This window comes from Carcharhinus amblyrhynchos, chromosome 11 (genome assembly GCF_965287045.1).
Source record: "Carcharhinus amblyrhynchos chromosome 11, sCarAmb.v2.hapA, whole genome shotgun sequence".
In the NCBI taxonomy this organism is placed as follows: Eukaryota; Metazoa; Chordata; class Chondrichthyes; order Carcharhiniformes; family Carcharhinidae; genus Carcharhinus; species Carcharhinus amblyrhynchos.
The window spans coordinates 37,436,451-37,459,920 of record NC_137334.1 but is presented as its reverse complement, the minus strand read 5'-3'; the positions used below and the strand labels follow the sequence as shown (position 1 = coordinate 37,459,920).

Sequence of the window (23,470 nt, the reverse complement as noted above, 5' to 3'; positions counted from 1 at the left end):
CAATACTGGGGCAGCAGAATGGTACAATAGCTAGCACTGCTGCATCACAGTGCAAGGGATCCAGATTTGATTCCCAGCTTGGGTCACTGTGTGTGGAGTTTGTACATGCTCCGTGTCTGCATGAGTTTCCTCCCAGTGTAAAGATACGCGGTTTTGATGGATTGGCCATGCTAAATAGCCCCCCAGTGCTAAGGAGCAAGAGTAAATGCTTGGGGTTATAGGGATATAGCCACAGTGGGATTGTGATCGGTGCATACTCCACGGGCCGAATGGCCTCCTCCTGCACTGTTAGATTCTATGACTTTAATAAACTCATAAAAAGCACAATAGAGTAGGATTATAGGGAAGTAGACAGAAGGACAAGATTGAAGTCAATGGAAAAGACTCTCGAGAATCAGGTGCAGAGTCAAACAGATTACTGATTCACCATGAGCGCATTACACTCCTGTCCCGCAAAGTCTGTTCACAAGATAATTATGGATGGTAAAGGTGCTCTTATGACAGTTGCGGCACTGCTGCTACTGACCTTTTGGCAGCATTGCGCTTTTTTGACAGACTTTGGAATCACGAATCTGCCCACAGCGCAGCAACTCCCTGTAAGTGATCTGACAAAACAGCTTTATAAATCAATTTTTGAACAAGTCAGAACCTTTGACCTGGCAGTTACAATTTTTTTTAAAAGCCCATCTTTCAGGGCTGCTTTGTCTGGATGCTGTTTAAATCACCGTGCTCAGGGCCTCCCTAACCAGAGGGCCCAGTGCTTGGCACTGTCTATACTCTTCTCTCCTGGGTCCAATGTCCCTTTACAGCCTTTTAAGTCATCACAGCTTACGTACCAAATAGTCCTTTTTTTTAAAATCAGCAGCAAACTTGGATACATTACACTCTATGCCCTTAACTGATTCATTATTTATAGTTTATAAACAGCACGGATGCTTGCAGCATCCCACTAGTTACACACGGGCAACCCAAAAGCGATCCACAAATTCTATTGCTTTCTCTACATTACTAATACTCAAATCTATGCTAATATATTACCCCATTAATTATCTTGTTATCTAATTTCCTAGATCACAGTGCTATATTTCATTAGCTGTCAAATACTGTGGGGTGGTCTGAAGTTGTCAAAGGCAATTTATTAAATGAAAGTCTTTTATATTTTAACTTTCAATATGACATCTGAAAAACCCTGGAGGTACACAAGGTAAAGATTCCCAACTAACAATCTACAGAGGCAATAATCATCCATTGCTCTGCTAGTGACATTGCAGTTTTTGGTCAGAGATTTCAAAAAGTCTTACAGGTATGAACCCAATGCTTTAGAAACATAGAAGCGTAGAAAAACTACAGCATAACACAGGCCCTTCAGCCCACAAAGTTGTGCCGAACATGTCTCTACCTTAGAGATTACTAGGCTTACCTATAACCCTCTATCTTACTAAGTTCCATGTACTTATCTAAAAATCTCTTAAAAGGCCCTATTGAATCCGCCTCCTCCACCGTCGCTGGCAGCCCATTCCACGCACCCACCACTCAGTGAAAAGCTTGCCCCCGACACCTCCTCTGTACTTACTCTCCAGCACCTTAAACCTGTGTCCTCGTGGCAACCATTTCAGCCCTGGGAAAAACCCTCCGGCTATCCAATCGATCAATACCTCTCAACATTTTAAACAATTCTATCAGGTCACACCTCATCTTTTGTCTCTCCAAGGAGAAAAAGCCGAGCTCCCTCAACCTATCCTCATAAGGCATGCTCCCCAATCCAGGTAACATCCTTGTAAGTCTCCTCCGCACCCTTTCTATGGCTTCCACATCCTTCCTGTAATGAGGCGACCAGAACTGAGCACAGTACTCCAAGTGAGGTCTGACCATGGTCCCATATAGCTGCAACATTATCTCTCGACTCCCAAACTCAATTCCTCGATTGATGAAGGCCAGTACACCATACGCCTTCTTAACCACAGCTTCAACCTGTGCAGCTGCTTTGAGCATCCTATGAACTCAGACCCCAAGATCCTTCTGATCTTCCACACTGCCAAGAGTCCTACCATTAATATAATATTCTGCCATCCTATTTGACCTGCCAAAATGAACCACTTCACACTTATCTGGGTTGAAATCCATCTGCCACTTCTCTGCCCAGTCTTTCATCCTATCAATGTCTCGTTGCAACTTCCAGCATCCTTCCACACTATCCACAACACCCCCAACCTTTGTGTCATCAGCAAACTTACCAACCCATCCCTCCACTTCCTCATCCAGGTCATTTATAAAAATCACAAAGAGTAAGGGTCCCAGAACAGATCCCTGGGGCACTCCACTGGTGACTGACCTCCATGCAGGATATGACCCATCTATAACTTCTCTGGGCAAGCCAGTTCTGGATCCACAAAGCAATGTGCCCTTGGATCCCATGCCCCCTCACTTTCTCAATAAGCCTTGCATGGAGCACCTTATCAAATGCCTTGTTGAAGTCCACATATACTACATCTACTGCTCTTCCTTCATCAACATGTTTAATCACATCCTCAAAAAATTCAATCAGGTTCATAAGGCATGATCTGCCTTTGACAAAGCCATGCTGACTATCCTTAATGATATTATACCTCTCCAAATGTTCATAAATCCTGCCTCTCAGGATCTTCTCCATCAACTTACCAACCACTGAGGTTAGACTCACTGATCTATAATTTCCAGGGCTATCTCTATTCCCTTTCTTGAATATAGGAACAACATCCACAATCCTCCGGAACTTCTCCCGTCTCCATTGATGGTGCAAAGATCATCGCCAGAGGCTCAGCAATCTCCTCCCTCGCCTCCCACAGTAGCCTAGCCTGAGGTACATCCCATCCAGTCCCCGTGACTGATCTAACTTGATGCTTTGATCCATTTGAACCTCCAAATGCAATTTCATACAAGATTAACAAACAAGAAGAACAAAATTTCAAGTCAGGCATGGGGTAGGATATTCTTTTACAACTAAACTTCCAAAATTCTAAAGTGAAAGCACAACACTGCGATGCTAGAAATACTTAGCAGGTCTGCAGCATCTGTGAGAAAGGAACACTTAACGTTTTGAGTCGAACGTGCTCTTCTTCTGAGCTCTGAATAAGTCATATTGACGCAAAACATTAACGGTTTCTTTCTCCATGGAGGCTACCAGATCCGCTGAGTATTTCCACTTCTTTGTTTTCATTCCAAAACAAATTGAATGTTATGAGTTTTTAAATGGAAAACAACAAACTTTAAGAGAACAGAAATTCCAATCATAGCACATAATACAATGCAGTTTGTCGATTCATCAGAAGCATGCATTTAGCATAATTCTATGAAATCTTGTATTGAACTATTAAGTGTATCAATGATAACTATCTTCTTCATAAAATTACAAACTAGATATGTACAAGAAATTATGAAAACTTGAAGCAATTCTTTAAATATGTTAATTCAATATTCACAGATATAGCAATCTTCATAACATTTCAAAAAAGAGATAAATATGGGAGACGAATGTTGTTCAGTACTTACACTGTTGTTGCGAGTATCAACAACTGGAAACTTTTTGACAATGTATTTGACAGCAGATTCCAAGTTTTTGTCAATTAAGTATGATGGTTTTGCCTTTGGATCCCCACATGCCTGCAACAAAGAAAAAAAATCAAGACATTACAATGTCTTGGAGCGTTTTCTATTAATGTTACAATGAAAACTGAGTTGTCAGTCAGTGAACTAAGGAATTTTAATAGTGCTTTCAGTGAAGAGGTGACAGAATGAATAGGCAAGTGCAAGGGATCATCACAACTGGAGTATGCAATGGGAGGTAGAACAAGAGATGTGCTACAGAAGTATTACAGAACACAGCAGCAGTATAACAGAGTGAAAATGGTTCACTCTTCAAAAGAAAAGTGCATGTTTTAATCTAAGCAGTACTGAGGTGGGGACTAAATGGTTATACAAAACTTGCACGTTGCAAACTTCAAACATGATGAGTGCTGTTGTCACACTGCTTTATGTGCACAAAATCAAACCTTTAAAGTTAATGGGGGGACAACATTTTAAAGCAGTGAAAGGTTTTGCTCTGTAATTGTCAAAAAATTTCTTAGAACAGAAAATAATCTCTAGAGATCAGCAAAGAACTTTTATTAGACTATTTTTTTCCTTTCAGTCTTGGGTGCTGTTTCATAATAAAAAGGTTTCAGCAGAATTCCTACATGAATTTAGAAGCAAATGAATGTGACAACTAGAAGGAAAGCAGAGTACAGCATGTTACCCAGTCTGCAGATAGAAAACAAGAATCATAATAGTTAATTTTATCTAGCTTTCTACGCATTCATTTCTACAGCTCATCCAATGTCCTATGTATTGTGAATTACAAAGAGAAAAGTCATGGGTGATGAGACTGGTCTGATAGCAGAGGGAAGGTGAAAAGCTTTGCAAACCTTCCAAACTTGTCCTTGCTGTGGAAGCATTGTAACAGAAAAAGAGAACACATGTAAAACACAAGTTTCCAACATCTAACATGCGTCTGCACAAAGTTTAGGGAACAATACTTCAAAATGCCTAATGACAAATGTGTAAACAAAAAGTGCACAGATTCAAGACAAATCAAAGAATCAGAAAAAGATCAAATCATTGTCTGTCCATGTAAAACTTTGAAAAAGCACAAAATATGTGTACTTGATTTTTATTGCAGAGTCTCAAATTTATACTAATTTGATATTGTATGTTAATAGGAAATATTGCCAAATCATTATACTTCAACCCACAAATTCAGAAAACAGGAATGTGCATGCAAAATCACTTCAAAGAGAACGTGAAGGACATCTGAGGAAGTCTGAAAAACCTCACATATAGAATTATAAAGGCATTACATGCAACTAAAGGCAATCTGGACACAAATTTTAAATTGTTAAGGAAAAACAGTTGTAAAATAATTTGCAGCCTTCTTGAAATACTGAGCCATGTCTAATATGGACTGCACTAACAAAACTGTCAATATTCTCTAACCAACCCGCAGGACTTTAAGTCATTTTATGATTACATGTTTCATATCACTTTAAATCAAAAAAATTCACATTAAGCTACCAAATGTCCTTAAACAGTTATTTAAGAAATATTTGACTATATAAAATGCCAAAAAAAAAGAAAACTTACAGCATACAGTTTTATACAAAGTGAATTTATGGTAACTATTTTTGATGTTATTTTCCATTCTCTATATATTGACTTACAAAAGAAGTTCAGTTTGACATCTCTAATATCATGTTTTAATGCAGGCTATCCAGGCTGTTACAATTGCAACAAAGCAAAATTGCTTAGATTTGTGCCTGTCTACAGTTTCCTGCATTGGAGGTAAGAGGAGCAAAAGTGATATTTCAGTTTAAAAGCAGCTGCGAACCATTACATTACACAATTATGACTATATTTTGAGGCACTAAGACCAATAGAACTGATTATAAATTCTCGTGTGCATGGAGTTGAGCTACACTTAAAAAAAAATCATCAGTTTATAAGCACAGAGAAGGAAGAATTGTGCTTTCCTTTAAGGGGTTTCCTGCCCACCACATACAGCAGTATTAATCTATGTACATGCTTAAGTTTTAAGTTTCTCCTGATTTGAAGTTTTACATCAGTAAATGTTGAGAATGTAGTCAACAACAACTTATATTTATATAGTGTCTTAAGGTATTAAGATGTCTCCCAGTATTTCACGAAGGGCTTTACGAAGTCAAATTTGACAGCTACTTAAGGCAATTTTGCAACATGTGCCAAAACTTCTTCAAATATGTAAGTTTTAAGGAGAAAAGAGGGAATTTCAGGGCTACAGGCCTTAGCAGCTGAAGATACCAACAATTAAAATCGTTGATGTTCAGGCCAGAGATATCAGAAGTTTATAAAGCTGAAGGAGATAACAGAGATAGGACAAGGTAAAAGGCCATAAAGGGATTTGGAAACAAGGATGCAAATTTTAAACAGAGGGATTGTTGAATCAGGAACAAATGTAAGCCAGTGGGCACATTGGCGATAGGCAAACAGAACTCAGCGCAAGTGAGGACATGAGTAGTCAGCACATCAGCAGCAGACTTCAGGTTTACAGAGGTTAGAATGTGCAAGGCTGGCCAGGAATACATTGAAATAGTTAAGTCTGAAGGTAATAGGTGAATGGATGAGGATGCTGAGATGGGTTGAGGCCCTTTGACTGCATGTCCACAGATCCCTGTTGATCACTGAACAGTAGACAAGATGGTAACACACAGCATACTGGATACTTGTCTTTATTAGCCCAGGAACAGAATACACAAGATGGGAGAAAGTTATGCTAGAACCATATAGCATATCAGTTCGGTCGCAAGTGGAGTACTGTTTCTGGTCACTGCACTGTAGGAAAGATAGAACTGCACAAGGCAGGTTACAGCGAACATTTAAGAGGATGTTGCCTGGACTTAAGAATTGTTATAAGGAAAGATTAAATGGGCACAGGCTGTATTCCTTAGAATGGAGGAGTTGAAGGGAAACTTAATTGAAATATATGAAATGATTTAAATGCCCAGACATTGGATAGGGAAGCTCTATTGCCCTTGATTGAGGTGCCCATAACCAAGGTGCAAAGATTTAGGATAAGAGGAGGAAATTTGGAGGGAATGTTTGTCATACAGAGGATGATGGGATCTCAAGCTCACTGCTTAGAAGGATGGCAGAAGCAGAAGACTTCATACTATTTACAAAAATATTTAGAAGCGCAGTAACCCACAGGACTATGGAGCAAGAGCTGGAAAGCGAAATGAGGCTAGATGGTAACTTGTTGCCTCCTTCTCTGCTGATCGTTTCTACGATTCTATCATTTTGAAATGGTCATCTTACCAACTTTTTTGCACACCTCTCCTCCGTCATCCAGCTGGATTGCATTCTAAACTCTGGAATTCTCTCCCTATACTCCTCTAACTTGCTTTCCTCACTGAATAACTACATTTTCACCTAATTGTTTGGTCATTTGACCAAATATCAGCTTTTCTGGCTTGGTGTTGTATTCCCTTTTATAAAGTTCCTGTGAAGCACCCCTCCCTATGGCTCTAACATCCACCAGCCCACTGAGATCTGCATTTGTCCAATTCTGGTCTCGCGCAACACAATTTGAACTGCTTCGCCACTTGTAACCTTTTCTCAGTTGCCAACATCCTAAGCTCGAGTTTATTCCCTAACCCCCTCAGTCTTTGACCAAATTTTTGATCACCTATCCTAATATTTTCTCATGTGATTTGGTGCTAAATTTTGTTTAATAACACTGCTATAAAGTGCTTTGGGATATCTTGCTATATTAAAGATGTTGGATGAATGCAAGATACTAATTTAAAACAGCTTCAATGTGCCCCCAACTTGAATTGTTAATGCACAGTTCACAGCTGATACTTTATTCATCAGGCTTGACATTGGCACATTTCTGATGAGTGCCTCTCACTTATAGAATAATAGAACAGAATCCCTACAGTGCAGAAGAGCCCATTCAGCCCCTTGAGCCTGCACCAACTCTCTGATCCAGTATGTTATCCAGTCCCTCGCTCCTGCCCTATCCCTGTAACCCACACGTTCACCATTGCTAATTTGTCTAACATGAACACCTTGGGACACTGAGGGGCAATTTAACATGGCCAATGCACCTAGCCATCTTTGGACTGTGGGAGGAAACCAGAGCACCTGGAGGAAACTCATGCAGACATGGGGAGAGAGTGCAAACTCCACACATTCACCCATAGCCAGATTTGAAGCTGGGTCCCTGGCAGCAGTGCTAACCACTATATCACCCCATATTCTGGTCCAGCACAAACAGCAAGAGCTAGGCTGTAATGAGGCTCTTGTGAAAGATACTTGCAATTATTTGTGAAATACAAGTGCTATCATGTGCAAGATGAGACAAGAGATATTACAACACAATCTCCACAACAAAATGAGCCTATTTTGGGTAAATGGTGAAATTCAAGATTTGTTTTAATCATACAATATTAAACCCCAGCATTGCATTATAAAATTTTAGAAACCCCCCAAATCTAATACATGAATTTACAAAAGTAAACTGATGCATGCATACGGAAAATATTTCACCTATCAATAAGAAGCTTTTCTTTATATCAATCTAAAGAATTCCTACATGATTTAGTATTGCTAAAATAACGTGTACCTACATAAATGATACAGGCAAACTAAAAAGTAACTTTAGAACCTTATAATGACTAGTAACAAATGTCTTTTACAATATAAAAGCCCACCCTGATTCTAAAAGTGCTGGATTACATATCCTACTGGAAGCTCTGCACCGTTATGAGTAGTGAATAACTCAGACAAATTCTGTCATTATAATTTGGATTCTGAGATTTTTCAGCAGTATCTGCAGAACAGATTTTAGGTTTTACAAGTACTCTAATGCATCTAGTATCCATTGTTAATGTGCACTGAATTGGCAGTATGCCTTTGTAATGGATAGCTGGAGCTTAAAACATAATCAAAGAAATATTACATGAGGTATTGATGAAGAATATTAATGAACTGTTTCCTGTAACTGGAACACCATATGGGCTGTAGTGTCAAATTCTACAAAATCAATGCAATGACTACAATTCATCTTCAATAGCAACATCACAATCCAAAAGACAGAAGGTTAGTTTACTTGACACCTTTTAAGTTCTAAAATTGGAAGAGATTAATATTTTTCTATTAAAAGGATAGCTGACAACAGTTAGACCAAAGCATCCCTACCACAAACCTGAAGCATCAGACAAGTTCAAGATACAGTGGCAGCAAGCAGAACAAGCAGACAGGATGGCTGATTTTGGAAAAGCAGGCTGGTTCAATTCAGGACTGTAGGCAGAGCTTGTGGTGTTTCTCGATTTTCAGAAGGCGTTTGATAAGGTGCCGCACAAAAGGTTGTTACAGAAGGTTAGGGGGCATGGAGTTGGGAGTAAGGTGTTAGCGTGGATAGGGGATTGGCTGTCAAATAGGAGGCAGAGAGTGGGTGTCAATGGGTGCTATTCGGATTGGCGGTTGGTGACTAGTGGAGTGTCCCAGGGATCGGTGCTGGGGCCTCAGCCGTTTACCATTTATATAGATGATCTGGAGGAGGGAGCCAAGTGTAAGGTGTCGAAATTTGCCGATGACACAAAGATAAGTGGAACAGCAAATTGTGCAGAGGATGTGGAAAGTCTGCAGAGGGACCTAGATAGGCTGAGCGAGTGGGCGAGGACCTGGCAGATGGAATACAATGTTGGCAAGTGTGAGGTTATCCACTTTGGTAGGAATAATAGTAGGAAGGACTACTACTTACAGGGTGAAAAGCTGCAGCATGCTACGGTGCAGAGGGACCTGGGGGTCCTTGTGCATTAGTCGCAAAAACCCAGTCTACAGGTGCAGCAGGTGGTCAGAAAGGCAAATGGGATGCTGGCCTTCACAGCGAGGGGGATTGAATATAAAAGTAGGGAGGTCTTGCTGCAACTGTACAGGGCACTGGTGAGGCCGCAGCTGGAGTACTGCATGCAGTTTTGGTCGCCACACTTGCACAAGGATATTTTGGCTTTGGAGGGAGTGCAGAGAAGGTTCACTAGGCTGATACTGGAGTTGAGGGGGTTGAGCTATGAGGAGAGGCTGAATAGACTGGGCTTGTACTCATTAGAGTTTAGAAAGATGAGGGGGGGATCTCATTGAGACGTATAAGATGATGAAAGGGATAGATAGGGTAGAGGTGGAGAGGTTCTTCCCGCTCAGAAAGGACAGCAGGACTAGAGGGCACAGCCTCAAGATAAAGGGGGGGCAGTTTAGAACAGAGTTGAGGAGGAACTTCTTCACTCAAAGGGTGGTGAATCTCTGGAATTCTCTGCCCGTTGAAGTGGTGGAGGCTACCTTGCTAAATATATTTAAGACGCGGGTAGATAGATTTTTGGTAGGCAAGGGGATTAAGGGTTATGGAGAGAAAGCGGGAAAGTGGAACTGAGCCACTTCAGATCAGCCATGATCTTATTGAATGGCGGGGCAGGCTCGAAGGGCTAGATGGCCTACTCCTGCTCCTGTTTCTTATGTTCTTAGATTGACAGGAAGAATTCCATTACAAACAACACATTGGAAATTCTTGCACAAAATTGAAAATTCAGACAGCCAATTGCATTCTGCCGTTTCATTTAATTTCCCACTGTAACGCTTTGAATGTGGGATTTATTTTTAGATTTGGCATCAAGTGATGCAAGATAGTATACCATCTATGATGCTGAAGCAACTAGAAAAATTATGTTTAAATGTCATTCTCTAGTATCCCACAACAGATTTAAATTTCCTTCACAAGGTCCACCCTATTAAAGATTATTGCTCAGGATAAGTAGTGGGTAGCACCGTGCCAGGGATGTGGATTTGATTCTGGCCTTGGGTGACTGTGCAAACATTCTCCCCGTATCTGCACGAGTTTCCTCCAGGTACTCCAGTTTCCTCCCACGGTCCAAAGATGTACAGGTTAGGTGGATTGGCCATATTAAATTGTCCCTTAGTGTCCTAAGATGTGTAGGTTCAGGGGATTAGTGGGGTAAATGCATGGGGTTATGGAGATAGGGTAGGGGTTCAGTCTGGGTATGATGCTCTTTCAGAGAGTTGGCGCAGTCTCGATGGGCTAAACAGCCTCCTTCATGCATTGTCGGGATTCTATAGAAACAGATTGATATGTTCAGAAGTGAATTCATGCTATTTTGGAATAACTATTTACATCAAAACCAGAGAATAATAATCTCCACAATCCCACAGCTTTCTTAAAAAGAGGTGGTTATCAATAGGATATTGGCATAGAGACAAATATAGGTAGCAATTAGCTCACATCCTTCCAATGACGTGTTACTTGATTGTTGCAATGTGCAAGATACGTCAACTTACAAACTGTCATTGGGACGATTTGCAATATTTTTATTTTGCGAAACACTTGCATGATCCCAGCCAATTAGAAAATAACGGATAAAAGAAAAGCAAAAAAATAGTGGATGCTGGAAATCTGAAATAAAATCAGGAAATGTTTAAAAAAACTCAGCAGTTCTGGTAGTATCTGCGGAGAAAGAAAGAGTTAATGCTTATGTGTTTTAATGTATTCTTGCTCCACAGATGCTGCCAGGTCCACTGAGTTTTTCCAGCATTTTCTGCATTTATTTAAAACAAAGGATCTTCCTTCTTCAAATGATAAAATAACCTTCATGCAGTGGCAGAAAAGCCTAACTCTTACTGATTTTTAAGAAATCTGATGGTTAGGTATAGCTCATACAGGCTGGTGAAGATGGCCGTCCCACAGGTTGTTCTAAAGTTTATCTTGGGAGCAGTTTTTTTGCAATTTTTTAACCTGTCTCTAAAATACACTTTCCTCAAAAGAGCATTGTAGTTGCTTCTGCAACTCCCACTAGAATATCACAGAACCACGGCAATGCCAAATGCCCTCCAAGAGCTGAAGTCACGGACTGCTGACCCAGCATTAATACGGATGTTTTAATGACTACTTGTTAACATGACCCACTTTTGCATTAAACTCTAAATCAATGAGTGGAGTGTACCGCTCTCACCGTTCAACTTTTTACACAAATTTGGACTCAATTGGATGTGTGGGATTTAAAATCCCAATTTACCTTATCCCCAAAATTCAACTTATCTGCATTAAATATGTCAACCACTGTTGTTTCATAACCAACTGTTCTTTTTCCAATCGCTAATTTGCGGATCACTGGTTATAACTCAAACAAAAACCCAAAGCTGAATTCCAAATACACAATAAAGCACTCCAACTAGTTTGACAGAATCAGAAATTTTTGCAGTGGACTGTTTGATAATTATGTTGACTTTATCCGCGAGGAATAAAGATCAGCCATTATCTTATTGAATGGTGAAAAGGACCCAGGGGCTTGGACAATATGCCAGTGTTCCCTTCTTGCAACTTTTTAAAACAGAAGCAGTAGTTTCTAAACTCAGAAACGCCTCAAAAGGTATTAATAATTTCCAATAATTCTGTCCTAAATAACTTTTGAGCTTCGATTGCCCGAGGGCAAAATAACAACTAGAGACAGAATAGGGTCTCTTAAGGATCAACAAGGTCATCCATGTGCGGGAGCCACAAGAGATGGACAAGATCATCCATGTGCGGGAGCCACAAGAGATGGACGAGATCCTAAATGAATATTTCTGATCAGTATTTGCTGTTGAGAAGGGAAATAAACAGTGATATCTTGAGGAGAATACACATTACAGAGGTGGTGGTGCTGGAAGTCTTAAAGCGCATCAAGGTAGATAAATCCCTGGGACCTAATGAAGTGTATTCCAGGACATTGTGGGAGGCTAGGGTGGAAATTGCTGGTCTCCTAGCAGAGATATTTGAATCAAAAGCCACAGATGAAATGCCCAAAGGTTGCAGGGTGGCAAACATTGTGCCTTTGTTTAAGAAAGGCTGCAGGGAAAAGCCTGGGTATTACAGGCTGGTGTGCCTAACATTTGCAGTGGGCAAGTTGTTAGAAGGTATTCTGAGAGATAGTATCTACAGGCATTTAGAGAGGCAAGGACTGATTAGGAATAGTCAGCACAGATTTGCGAGTGGAAAATCACATCTCACAATTTGTTTGAGCTTTTTGAAGGGGTAACCAAGAAGGTAAATGAAAGCAGCGCAATCGACGTTGTCTACATGGACTTTAGCAAGGCCTCTGACAGGCTACCACGTGGTAGGTTATTGCATTAGGTTAAATCTCACGGGCTCCAGGGTGAGATAGCCAATTAGGTACAAAATTGGCTTGATGACAGAAGCCAGAGGGTGGTTGTCTTGAGTTGTTTTTCAAGCTGGAGTTGTGACCAGCAGTGTGCCTCAGGAATCGGTGCTGGGTCCACTGTTATTTGTCATTTATATTAATAATTGAGATTTAGGAGAATTTAGGAGACATGGTTGGTAAGTTTGCTGATGACACCAAGATTGGTGGCATAGTGATAGTGAAGGTTATCTAGCATTGCAATGGAATCTTGATCAATTGGGTCAATGGGCTGATGAATGGTAGATAGAGTTTAACTTAGATAAATGGGAGGTAAGCTCTTGCCCAAAATCTTAAATTTGGGTTCCCTAGTTCTTGCAGTATCAGCATGTATGGCTCTTCTCATCTCCTCCAAACCTGTCATAATCTTGTAAACCCCTTACTAAATCTCCAAACAACTTCCTCTGCTTCAGGGAGAGTTATCCCAGAGGAGATTTACCAGAACGTTCTTGGGATGGGGGAGATTTAGCTACAAGATTAGTTTGGAGAAGCTGGGGTTGTTCTCATTGGAGCAAAGGAGATTGAGGGGAGATTGCAGTGGTGTACAAGATTATGACATATTTAGATAAAATAGATGAAATATTGTTCTGATTGATGATACAAGGACTAGGGGCCATAGATTTACAGTTTTGGGCATGAGATGCAGAGAGAAATGAGGAAGTATGTGTTCTAAACAGCAAATGCAACTGACCTGAAACACACTGCCTATGAGGGTGATGGAAATGACAATGATTAATCACTTTTAAAGAAATTGAATGGACACATGAAAGAAATAAACATGCAGATCTGTGGGATGCCACGGGGGAATAAGACTAATTGTATTGCTCCACAGGGATCTGATGGGCTGAATGACATCCTTCTGTGTCACTGGATATATTGGAAGAGTAGCTTCTGTGCTGCTGGGTACAAGGGATAAGCCTCTCTCAAGCAACAAGTGGAAGGGAATTTGAAAACGGACAAGGAGTTAGCTATAGTCCAATAGGATATCGGGCAGCATGGCAGCACAGTGGTTAGCACTGCTGCTTCACACCTCCAGGGACCCAGGTTCAATTCCCAACTTGGGTCACTGTGTGGAGTTTGCACATTCTCCTCATGTCTGCATGGATTTCCTCCAGGTGCTCCAGTTTCCTCCCACAGTCCAAAGATGTGTAGGTTAGGTTGATTGGCCACGCTAAAATTGTCCTTAGTCTCTTGAGATGTGTGGATTAGAGAGATTAGTGGGTAAATTTGTGGGGATATGGGGGAAGGGCCTGGGTAGGATTGTGGTTGGTGCAGACTCAATGGGCTGAATGGCCTCTTTCCGTGCTGTAGGGTTTCTATGATTCCCCACAGCTAAAAATCTTCAACTCGGATCATTCTGATACATCTCCTCTGCAATCCTCTTTTTTCAGGATACGTGGGCTTTAGAACCATAGAACATTACAGCACAGAAACAGGCCTTTTGGTCCTTCTTGGTTGTGCCGAACCATTTTTTGGTCTAGTCCCACTGACCTGCACGTGGACCATATCCGTCCACACCCCTCTCATCCATGTCTCTAAAATGTTAAAAGTGAGCCCGCTTTCACCACTTCATCTGGCAGCTCATTCCACACTCCTACCATTCTGTGTGAAGAAGCCCCCTGTAATATTCCCTTTAAACTTTTCCCCCTTCACTCTTAACCCATGTCCTCTAGCTTTTTTTCCTCTAACCTCAGTGGAAAAAGCCTGCTTGCATTCACTCTATCTATACCCATCATAATTTTATACACCTCTATCAAATCTCCCCTCATTCTTCCATGCTCCAGGGAATAAAGTCCTATTCAACCTTTCTCTGTAACTCAGTTTCTCAAGTCCCGGTAATATCCTTGTTAACCTTCTCTGCACTCTTTCAACCTTATTAATATCCTTCTTGTAATTAGGTGACCAAAACGGCACACAATACTCTAAATTCAGCCTCACCAATGTCTTATATGACCTCACCATAACATTCCAACTCTTATACTCAATACTTTGATTTATAAAGGCCAATGTACCAAAAGCACTCTGTATGATAAACATATCGTTGAATATGTTTAAGTCGCAAGTAGACAGACTTCTGATCGATAAAGGAATTAAGGGTTATGGGGAGCAGGCGGGTAAGTGGAACTGATCCACTTCAGATCAGCCATGATCTTATTGAATGGCAGAGCAGGCTCGAAGGACTAAATGGCCTACTCCTGCTCCTATTTCTTATGTTCTTACGACCCTACCTACCTATGACGCCACTTTTAGGGAATTATGTATCTGTATTCCCAGATCCCTCTGTTCTACTGCGCTCTTCAGTGCCCTACCACTTACCTTGTACGTTCTGCCTTGGTTTATCCTTCCAAAGTGCAATACCTCACATTTGTCTGCATTAAACTCCATCTGCCATTTTTCAGCCCATTTTTCTAGTTGGTCCAAATCTCTCTGCAAGCTTTGAAAACATTCCTCACTGTCCACTACACCTCCAATCTTTGCATCATCAGCAAATTTGCTGATCCAATTTACCACATTTGTCATCTATATCAATGATCTGGATAACAACAATGGACCCAGCACTGCTCCCTTTGGCACATCGCTAGTGATTACTATGCTAGGGGTGTACTACAGGCCGCCCAACAGCCCACGGGCACTGGAAGAGGATATATGTAGAGACATTTTGGATAAGTGTAGGAAGAACAGGATTGTTGTAGTGGGAGATTTTAATCTCCCTGGGGTGGATTGGAAGGTGCCTAGAGCCAGGAGTTCAGACAGGGAGGAATTCGTGAGATGTGTATTGGAAGGGTCCTTGGAGCAGTATGTAGACAGTCCGACTAGAGAGGGGGCTATACTGGATTTAGTTCTGGGAAATGAGCCAGTCAGGTGTTTGAGGTTGCAGTAGGTGAACATGTGGCTAATAGTGACCACAACTCTGTCTACTTTAGGATACTAATGGAAAAAGATGAGTGTGTCCTAAGGGGAGGGTGTAAATTGGGGGAAGGCTAGATACAGCCAGATTAGGCAGGAGCTTAGGGATACAGACTGGGATAGGCTGTTGGAGGGCAAGTCCACATTAGGTATGTGGGAGTCTTTGAAGGGAAAACTGAAATGGGTGCAGGAAAGGCATGTGCCAGTTAGGAGGAAGGATGGGAAAGGTAGGATTAGAGAGCCGTGGATTACTAGAGATATTGAGGACCTGGTCAGGAAGAAACGAGAGGCGTATGTTAGGTCGAAACAACTGGGAACAGAGAGAGCGTTGGAGGAATACAGAGAGAGTAGGAGGGATCGCAAAAGGGGAGTTAGGAGGGCAAAAAGGAGGCATGAATTGGCTTTGGGAGGTAGGATTAAGGAAAATCCAAAGGCGTTTTACTCCTATGTGAGGAACAAAAGGGTGGCTGGGGGGGGGGGGGAGAGAGAGAGAGAGAGAGAGAGAGAGAGAGAGAGAGAGAGAGAGAGAGAGAGAGAGAGAGAGAGAGAGAGAGAATCGGTCCCCTCAGGGACAGAGGAGGGGAATTGTGCTTAGAGTCCAAGGGAATGGGGGAGATCCTGAATGAATACTTTGTGTCGGTATTCACGAAGGAGAGAGGCTTGATGTCTGGTACAGTCTTCGAGGGAGCTTTAGACCAATTGAAGGAACTATCGATTATGAGGGAAGAAGTGTTAGGGCTTTTAGGTAGCATTATAACTGATAAATCTCCGGGGCCTGATGGCATTTATTCTAGGCTGCTTAGGGAGGCGAGAGATGAAATTGCTGGGCCTCTGGCGCAAATCTTTGTCTCTTCTTTGGACATAGGTGAGGTCCCAGAGGACTGGAGGATAGCGAACGTGGTACCGTTGTTTAAAGAGGGTAGGAGGGATAACCCAGGTAACTATAGGCTGGTGAGTTTGACGTCAGTGGTAGGCAAGCTGATGGAGAGGATTCTTAGGGATAGGATGTATGAGCACTTAGAGTGTTGCGATCTGATTATTGATACGCAGCATGGCTTTGTAAAGGGGAAGTCCTGCCTTACGAATCTGGTCGAATTTGAGGAGGTGACAAAAACGGTCGACAAAGGACGAGCCGTTGATGTCATCTATATGGATTTCAGTAAGGCGTTTGACAAAGTCCCTCACGGTAGGTTGGTAGAAAAGATTAAGGCTCGTGGGATACAAGGCCAGGTATCTAGATCGGTGGAGAACTGGCTTGCTAAGAGGAGACAGACAGTAGTAGTGGAGGGGTCCTTTTCTAGCTGGAGGTCTGTCACTAGTGGTGTGCATGATGTGGGTATGCCGGCGTTGGACTGGCGTAAACACAGTAAAAAGTCTGACAACACCAGGTTTTAGTCCAACCTATTTATTTGATAATATTCTCACAAGCTTTCGAGGGGTTACCCTCTTCGTCAGGTGAATGGAGAGTTCTGGCCTCAGACAGAGCATATAAAGCACAGACAGTTTAGAGATTACTGATTAAAATGCGAATCCTTACACCTAACCTGCTGTTCAAGACCTGAAGTGGCAGGTCTTGAACAGCAGGTTAGGTGTAAGGATTCGCATTTTAATCAGTAATCTCTAAACTGTCTGTGCTTTATATGCTCTGTCTGAGGCCAGAACTCTCCATTCACCTGACGAAGAGGGTAACCCCTCGAAAGCTTGTGAGAATATTATCAAATAAATAGGTTGGACTAAAACCTGGTGTTGTCAGACTTTTTACTAGTGGTGTGCTGCAGGGCTCAGTACTGGGACCTCTTCTCTTTGTAGTATATATAAATGACTTAGAAGAGGGAGTAAGTGGTGTGATCAGCAAATTTGCAGATGATACTAAGATGGCTGGATTGGTGGGTAGTGAGCAGCAGTGTCTGGCAATACAACGGGATATTGATAGGCTGGTATATTGGGCAGATATATGGCAAATGGAGTTTAATCTGGATAAATGTGAGGTGATGCATTTTGGCCAGAATAACATGGGGGGTGGGGGGAAGAGTTATATAAGAACATAAGAAATAGGAGCAGGAGTAGGCCATCTAGCCCTTCGAGCCTGCCCCGCCATTCAATAAGATCATGGCTGATCTGTCGTGGCTCAGTTCCACTTTCCCGCCCTCTCCCCATAACCCTTAATCCCCTCTCTTATCAAAAACCCATCAACCCGCGTCTTAAAAATATTTAGCGAGGCAGCCTCCACCACTTCAACGGGCAGAGAATTCCAGAGATTCACCACCCTTTGAGTGAAGAAGTTCCTCCTCAACTCCATTCTAAACCGCCCCCCCTTTATCTTGAGGCTGTGCCCCTTAGTCCTACTATCCTTTCTGAGCGGGAAGAGTCTCTCCACCTCTATCCTATCCATCCTGATAAAGGGTAAGCCAATAAAGAGTATAGAAATGCAGCGAGACCTGGGGGTGCAAGTGCACAAGTCTTTGAAGGTGGCAGTGCAAGTGGAGAGTGTGGTGAAGAAAGCCTATGGTATGTTAGCCTTTATAGGAAAGGGTATAGAATATAAGAGCTGGAATCTAATGTTGCAGTTGTATAGAACATTGGTTTGCCGCATTTAGAGTACTGCGTCCAGTTCTGGTTGCCTTACTACCGGAGAGAGTGCAGAGGAGGTTTACCAGGATGTTGCCTGGTATGGAAGGACTGGTTTATGAGGAAAGATTGAGCACATTGAGGCTGTTTTCCCTTGAAAGACGGCGACTGAGGGAGGATCTAATAGAGGTATATAAGATTATGAAGGGTATAGATAGAGTAAACAGAGATAAGCTATTTCCTATGTTAGAGACACACAGTATGAGGGGCCACAGGCTTAAGGTGAGGGGGGAGAAGTATAACACAGATATTAGAGGGAGGTTTTTCACACTGAGGGTAGTGGGGGTATGGAATGCTCTGCCAAATAAGGTGGTGGTGGCAGGCACGCTGGAGTTGTTTAAGAGTAACTTAGACAGGCACATGAGTGGGTTGGAGATGGGAGGATATAGGAGATTGTTTTAAATAAGGTTCATTAGCATTGGGACGTCCATGGTAATGTAAAAGGACGTGGTCTGATAATGTTTTTCTCTTTTAATTCACAGGTTTTAAGTCAGTCCGCCTTGTTGTCCAACGAGGGGCGATGGGTCGTACTTGGGCTGCTCTTGAATGTTCGAGAGTAGCCTAGTGCTTCATGTCGTTAGTGTGTGCTTAAACTGGACCAGATGCTGGGCATCACGACAGCTCAGTGACTATCACTATTTGCTGTGCAGGCACATGGATTTGGGCCAGTGTCTGTGGGAGTTTGTGCATTCTCCCCGTGCTTGCGTGGATTTTCTCTGGGTGCTCCAGTTTCCTCCCACACCCCAAAGATGTGCTATTAGGCTGACTGGAGGTAATAAATTGTCCCTAAATTAGTTTCCTTCAATGTGGAATGCCATAAACAACAGATAAGGGTCATGGGTGGAAGGGGGGAACTGGTAATGTTAAAATGGCGGTGTGGGCTCGTTGGGCCGAAGGGCCCATTTCCCAGGCTGTTTTTGTTCTTTGTTACAGGCCTCCACTCAGAAGCAATCCTCCACTACCACTCTCTGGCCTCTTCCATTGAGCCAATGTCTAATCCAATTTACTACCTCTCCATGTTGGTAGACAGCATTTATTGGCTATCCTTAAATTGTCCTTCAGCTCAGTGGCTTGCTAGGCCATTTCAGGGGACTTTTTTTTTAAACAGTCAACCACATATAAGCCAGACCAAGTCAGGATGGCAGCTGTCCTTCCCTAAAAGACATTACTGAACCAGATAGGTCTTTATGATAATCAGGAATGGTTTCATGATCTTAAAATTTTTAATTCCCGATTTTTACTGTAATTCAAATCTCACCATCAGTCATGGTAGCATTCAAACCCAAGTCCCCAGAGCATTAAGATAAACACAAAACGCTCTGACAAAGAATCATCTAGACTTGAAACATCGGCTCTACACGCTCTCTCTCTCTCTCTATACACAGCTGCTGGCAGACCTGAGGATTTCCAGCATTTTTCTGTTTTTGTTCCCCAGAACATTACTCTGGATTTCTGAATTATAGAATCCCTACAGTACATGAGGCCATTCGGCCCAAAGGCTGTGTACTGGACACAATTCCACCCAGGCCCTGTTCCTGTAACCCCACAAATTTACTCTGCTGATCCCCATGACACCAGGGTCAATTTACTAAGACCAATCAACCTAACTTGCACGTCTTTGGACTGCAGGAGGAAACCAATGCAGACACGAGAAGAACGTGCAAACTCCACACAGACAGTGACACATGGCTGGAATTGAACCTGGGTCCCTGGCACTGAGGCAGCAGCGCTAACCACTGTGCCACCATGCATTGCGCCACTGACTCGAATTACTAGTCCAGGAAAACAGTACAACATTACGCCTCCCCCAAAGGGCCCTCTTTTTATCTTCCATTGCCAAGGGTGTTGTTTTGAAACCAACCCAACATCGACCTGTCTCCTACTTTCCAACCACTTTAAGAATAGTCACTAGATGGACAGGACTAAATCAATTTTATATCCACATTCTTCTGAAATTCAACTTTATTTCTTCTCTAAACAATGCAGACACTTGCCTTACAAATAAATGCAATACTTGATACAGATACGACACATATCAAATTCACTATATAAAATTCAAATTTCAGGTCTGCACTAGATATTCTTGTGAATCCACTCTTAGTAGTTATTCCCAATGTAGAGAACCATATCCCCAAAAACCTGGAGGGCATTTTTACAGACAATCAAATCAAATGATCACCTTAAAAGGCAAGACCCTTATTGTGAATAATGGTATTGTGACCAATGTAATGCATGGATAGTTATTCATCCAGAAGGCAGAAAGACAATCACACTTGAGACACAACAAACTGATGAGCTCATTTATTTTGTGTGAAATATCAAAATGATCATTGATTGAAATTCCCTAAAAACTATTTCATATTTTCCATGTTAGGAGGAACAATAAAGCATAGTGCTCAACTCTCTGGGTGTGATTATTGATTTTACAATAAATATTTCCAGTCAGAGTAAAGCTGTCATCAGCAAATCAGTCAAACATTAGCTGCACATTATTGGAGTGGGTACACACTAATCCCACTTCACAAGGTCACAATGATTGACTAGCCCTCACTTAAACTGTTAAAATTTTCCCTGCAACAAGTGCTGAGCTAACCGAACTGTAGTTAATTGCATTAGCAGCAGCCTTTTTCAAAACTAGCCAACACATTTTCACCAACTATCCAGTTTTTCACAGTACAGATCCACACTCAATAGAAGGCTGAAATACCACTTCTGCAGAACTGCCTCAGCTCACTCAGGTTTGACAGATTATTCTGATATGGTCTGGATAGTAAGTTTTTTTAATTAAAACACTGCTCACCTTCCTCTTCAATACATAAGAACATAAGAAATAGGAGCAGGAGTAGGCCATCTAGCCCTTCGAGCCTGCCCCGCCATTCAATAAGATCATGGCTGATCTGTCGTAGCTCAGTTCCACATTCCCGCCCTCTCCCCATAACCCTTAATCCCCTCGCTTATCAAAAACCCATCAACCCGCGTCTTAAAAATATTTAGCGAGGTAGCCTCCACCACTTCAACGGGCAGAGAATTCCAGAGATTCACCACCCTTTGAGTGAAGAAGTTCTTCCTCAACTCCATTCTAAACCGCCCCCCTTTATCTTGAGGCTGTGCCCCCTAGTCCTACTATCCTTTGAGCAGGAAGAGTCTCTCCACCTCTATCCTATCCATCCCATTCATCATCTTATACGTCTCAATGAGATCTCCCCTCATTCTTGTAAACTCTAACGAGTACAAGCCTAGTTTATTCAGCCTCTCCTCATAGCTCAACCCCCTCAACTCTGGCATCAGCCTAGTAAACCTCCTCTGCACTCCCTCCAAGGCCAAAATATCCTTGCGCAAGTACGGCGCCCAAAACTGCACACAGTACTCCAGCTGCGACCTCACCAATTCAAATCCTTTATGACTGAAATACTTACACTTGCCATAGGTTAATCATTCACAAATGAACAATTCTCTCCTCAGGAATTCATGTTGCATTTAACAACTCATTTTTCACATCCATGCCTCTTTAAAAAAAGTTTTACTTTTTTAAAAAACCCTCATACTTCCTTTAACCTCACTCATCCCACTCCAACTTCATTTTGATTCTCCTTTTGTATTTTCATTTTGTCTTCATCAGGTCTTCTCCAGTTTTAATTGGCTACTAAGCATTATCCATGATGGGGCAGCATGGTGGCACAGTGGTTAGTACTGCTGCCTCAGCATCAGGGACCAGGGTTCAATTCCTGGACTTGGGTCATTGTGCGAACTCCACACAGACAGACATTCTCCGTGTCTGAGTGGGTCTCCTGCAGGTGCTTCGGTTTTCTCCCACAAGATGTGCAGGATAGGTGAACAGGCCATGCTAAAATGCCCCTTAATGTCAGGGGGACTACTAGGATAAATGCATGGGGTAAAGGGGATAGGGTCTGGGTGGAATTGTGGTTGGTGAGACTCGATGGGACAAATGGCCTCCTTCTGCACTGTAGGGATTCTATGATGTCCTAAAACCACTAGTAGTTTCCTGAATTTCTGATGGTAAATACTTATTCTGTACTTTTACAATCTCTTTTTTAAAGATTTCACTGATGTTCTAGAAACCCATGTACTAGTTTCTTCTTCCACTCAAATGTAGTTAGCTCTTCATATTTTTGGAACCTGCCTTAACTCAATCTGATGCTCTCATTTTTGTACTGGCTTTTGCTCTTTCAAGTTTGAGTTTAAAACATCACATTGTGGTTGTTACCTCAAAAGCTGCTCACCCACATAAGGGTGTGCACCCAGATTCAATTCATCTACCTGATCTAGTCCATTACTAAAAAAATTCGTATCCAATAAGGCTTCCGCCCTTGTAGACTTAATATGAAGCCGAGGGAAGGATTCCAACACACATTTTAGGAATTCCAATCCCTCTTCTCCACCAGGTCTCTGTCCCAATATATAAGTGGGTAATTAAAGGTTTGCAGAATGATAATTTGTTTATTACTCATCTCTAAAACTGTAACAGATTCTTTCCCTCATTTTCTCAAATGGGAGGTCAACCATTTCGAAATCTTAGAGCTCCAAACATGTATCAGCTATCTCCAAGGTAGGTTTTTCCCTTTTATCAATATTGCCACCACCTCCTTGATATATATATATATGACTAAGGTATTGAATAACTTTTTTGTTTCTGTCTTCACGGAGGAGGACGTGAATAATTTGCCGGGTGTTAGCGATAGAAAGGTGGTAGGACTGGAGGGTCTTAATGACATTACTGTTACTAGAAAGGCGGTGCTCAACAGACTGGAGGGGCTGATTGTGGACAAGTCCCAGGACCGGATGGAATGCATCCGAGGGTTCTGAAAGAAATGGCGGAGGTGATAGTGGATGCCTTGGTGGTTATTTTCCAAACGTCGCTGGATTCCGGGGAAGTGCCGGATGATTAGAAAACGGCTAATGTTACGCCGTTGTTTAAGAAGGGTGCCAGGCAAAAGGCGGGGAATTATAGGCCGGTTAGTTTAACGTCTGTGGTAGGTAAAATGTTAGAATCTGTCATTAAGGAGGAAATTGCGAGGCATCTTGAAGGGAATTGCTTGATAGAGCAGACGCAGCACGGTTTCATTAAAGGGAAGTCGTGTCTGACAAATTTACTGGAGTTCTATGAGGAAGTGTCTAGGGCGGTG

The 23,470-nt window shown here is 42.1% G+C and overlaps 1 protein-coding gene across 4 annotated transcripts in view; it reads right to left on the bottom strand.

Moving 5' to 3' along the window:
* Positions 1-23,470, bottom strand: part of nckap1 (NCK-associated protein 1) — a 205,519-nt gene that overhangs the window by 164,485 nt on the left and 17,564 nt on the right. For 2 of the 4 annotated variants that reach the window (XM_080198863.1, XM_080198862.1), the window contains exons 2-3: positions 4,440-4,457; positions 3,529-3,639 (exon numbers count right to left, since the gene is read on the bottom strand). In XM_080198863.1, coding sequence (XP_080054989.1) covers positions 3,529-3,639; positions 4,440-4,457 — 129 coding nt within the window. The remainder of the gene's footprint in view (positions 1-3,528; positions 3,640-4,439; positions 4,458-23,470) is intronic. The other 2 variants (XM_080198864.1, XM_080198865.1) reach the window with 1 other exon arrangement.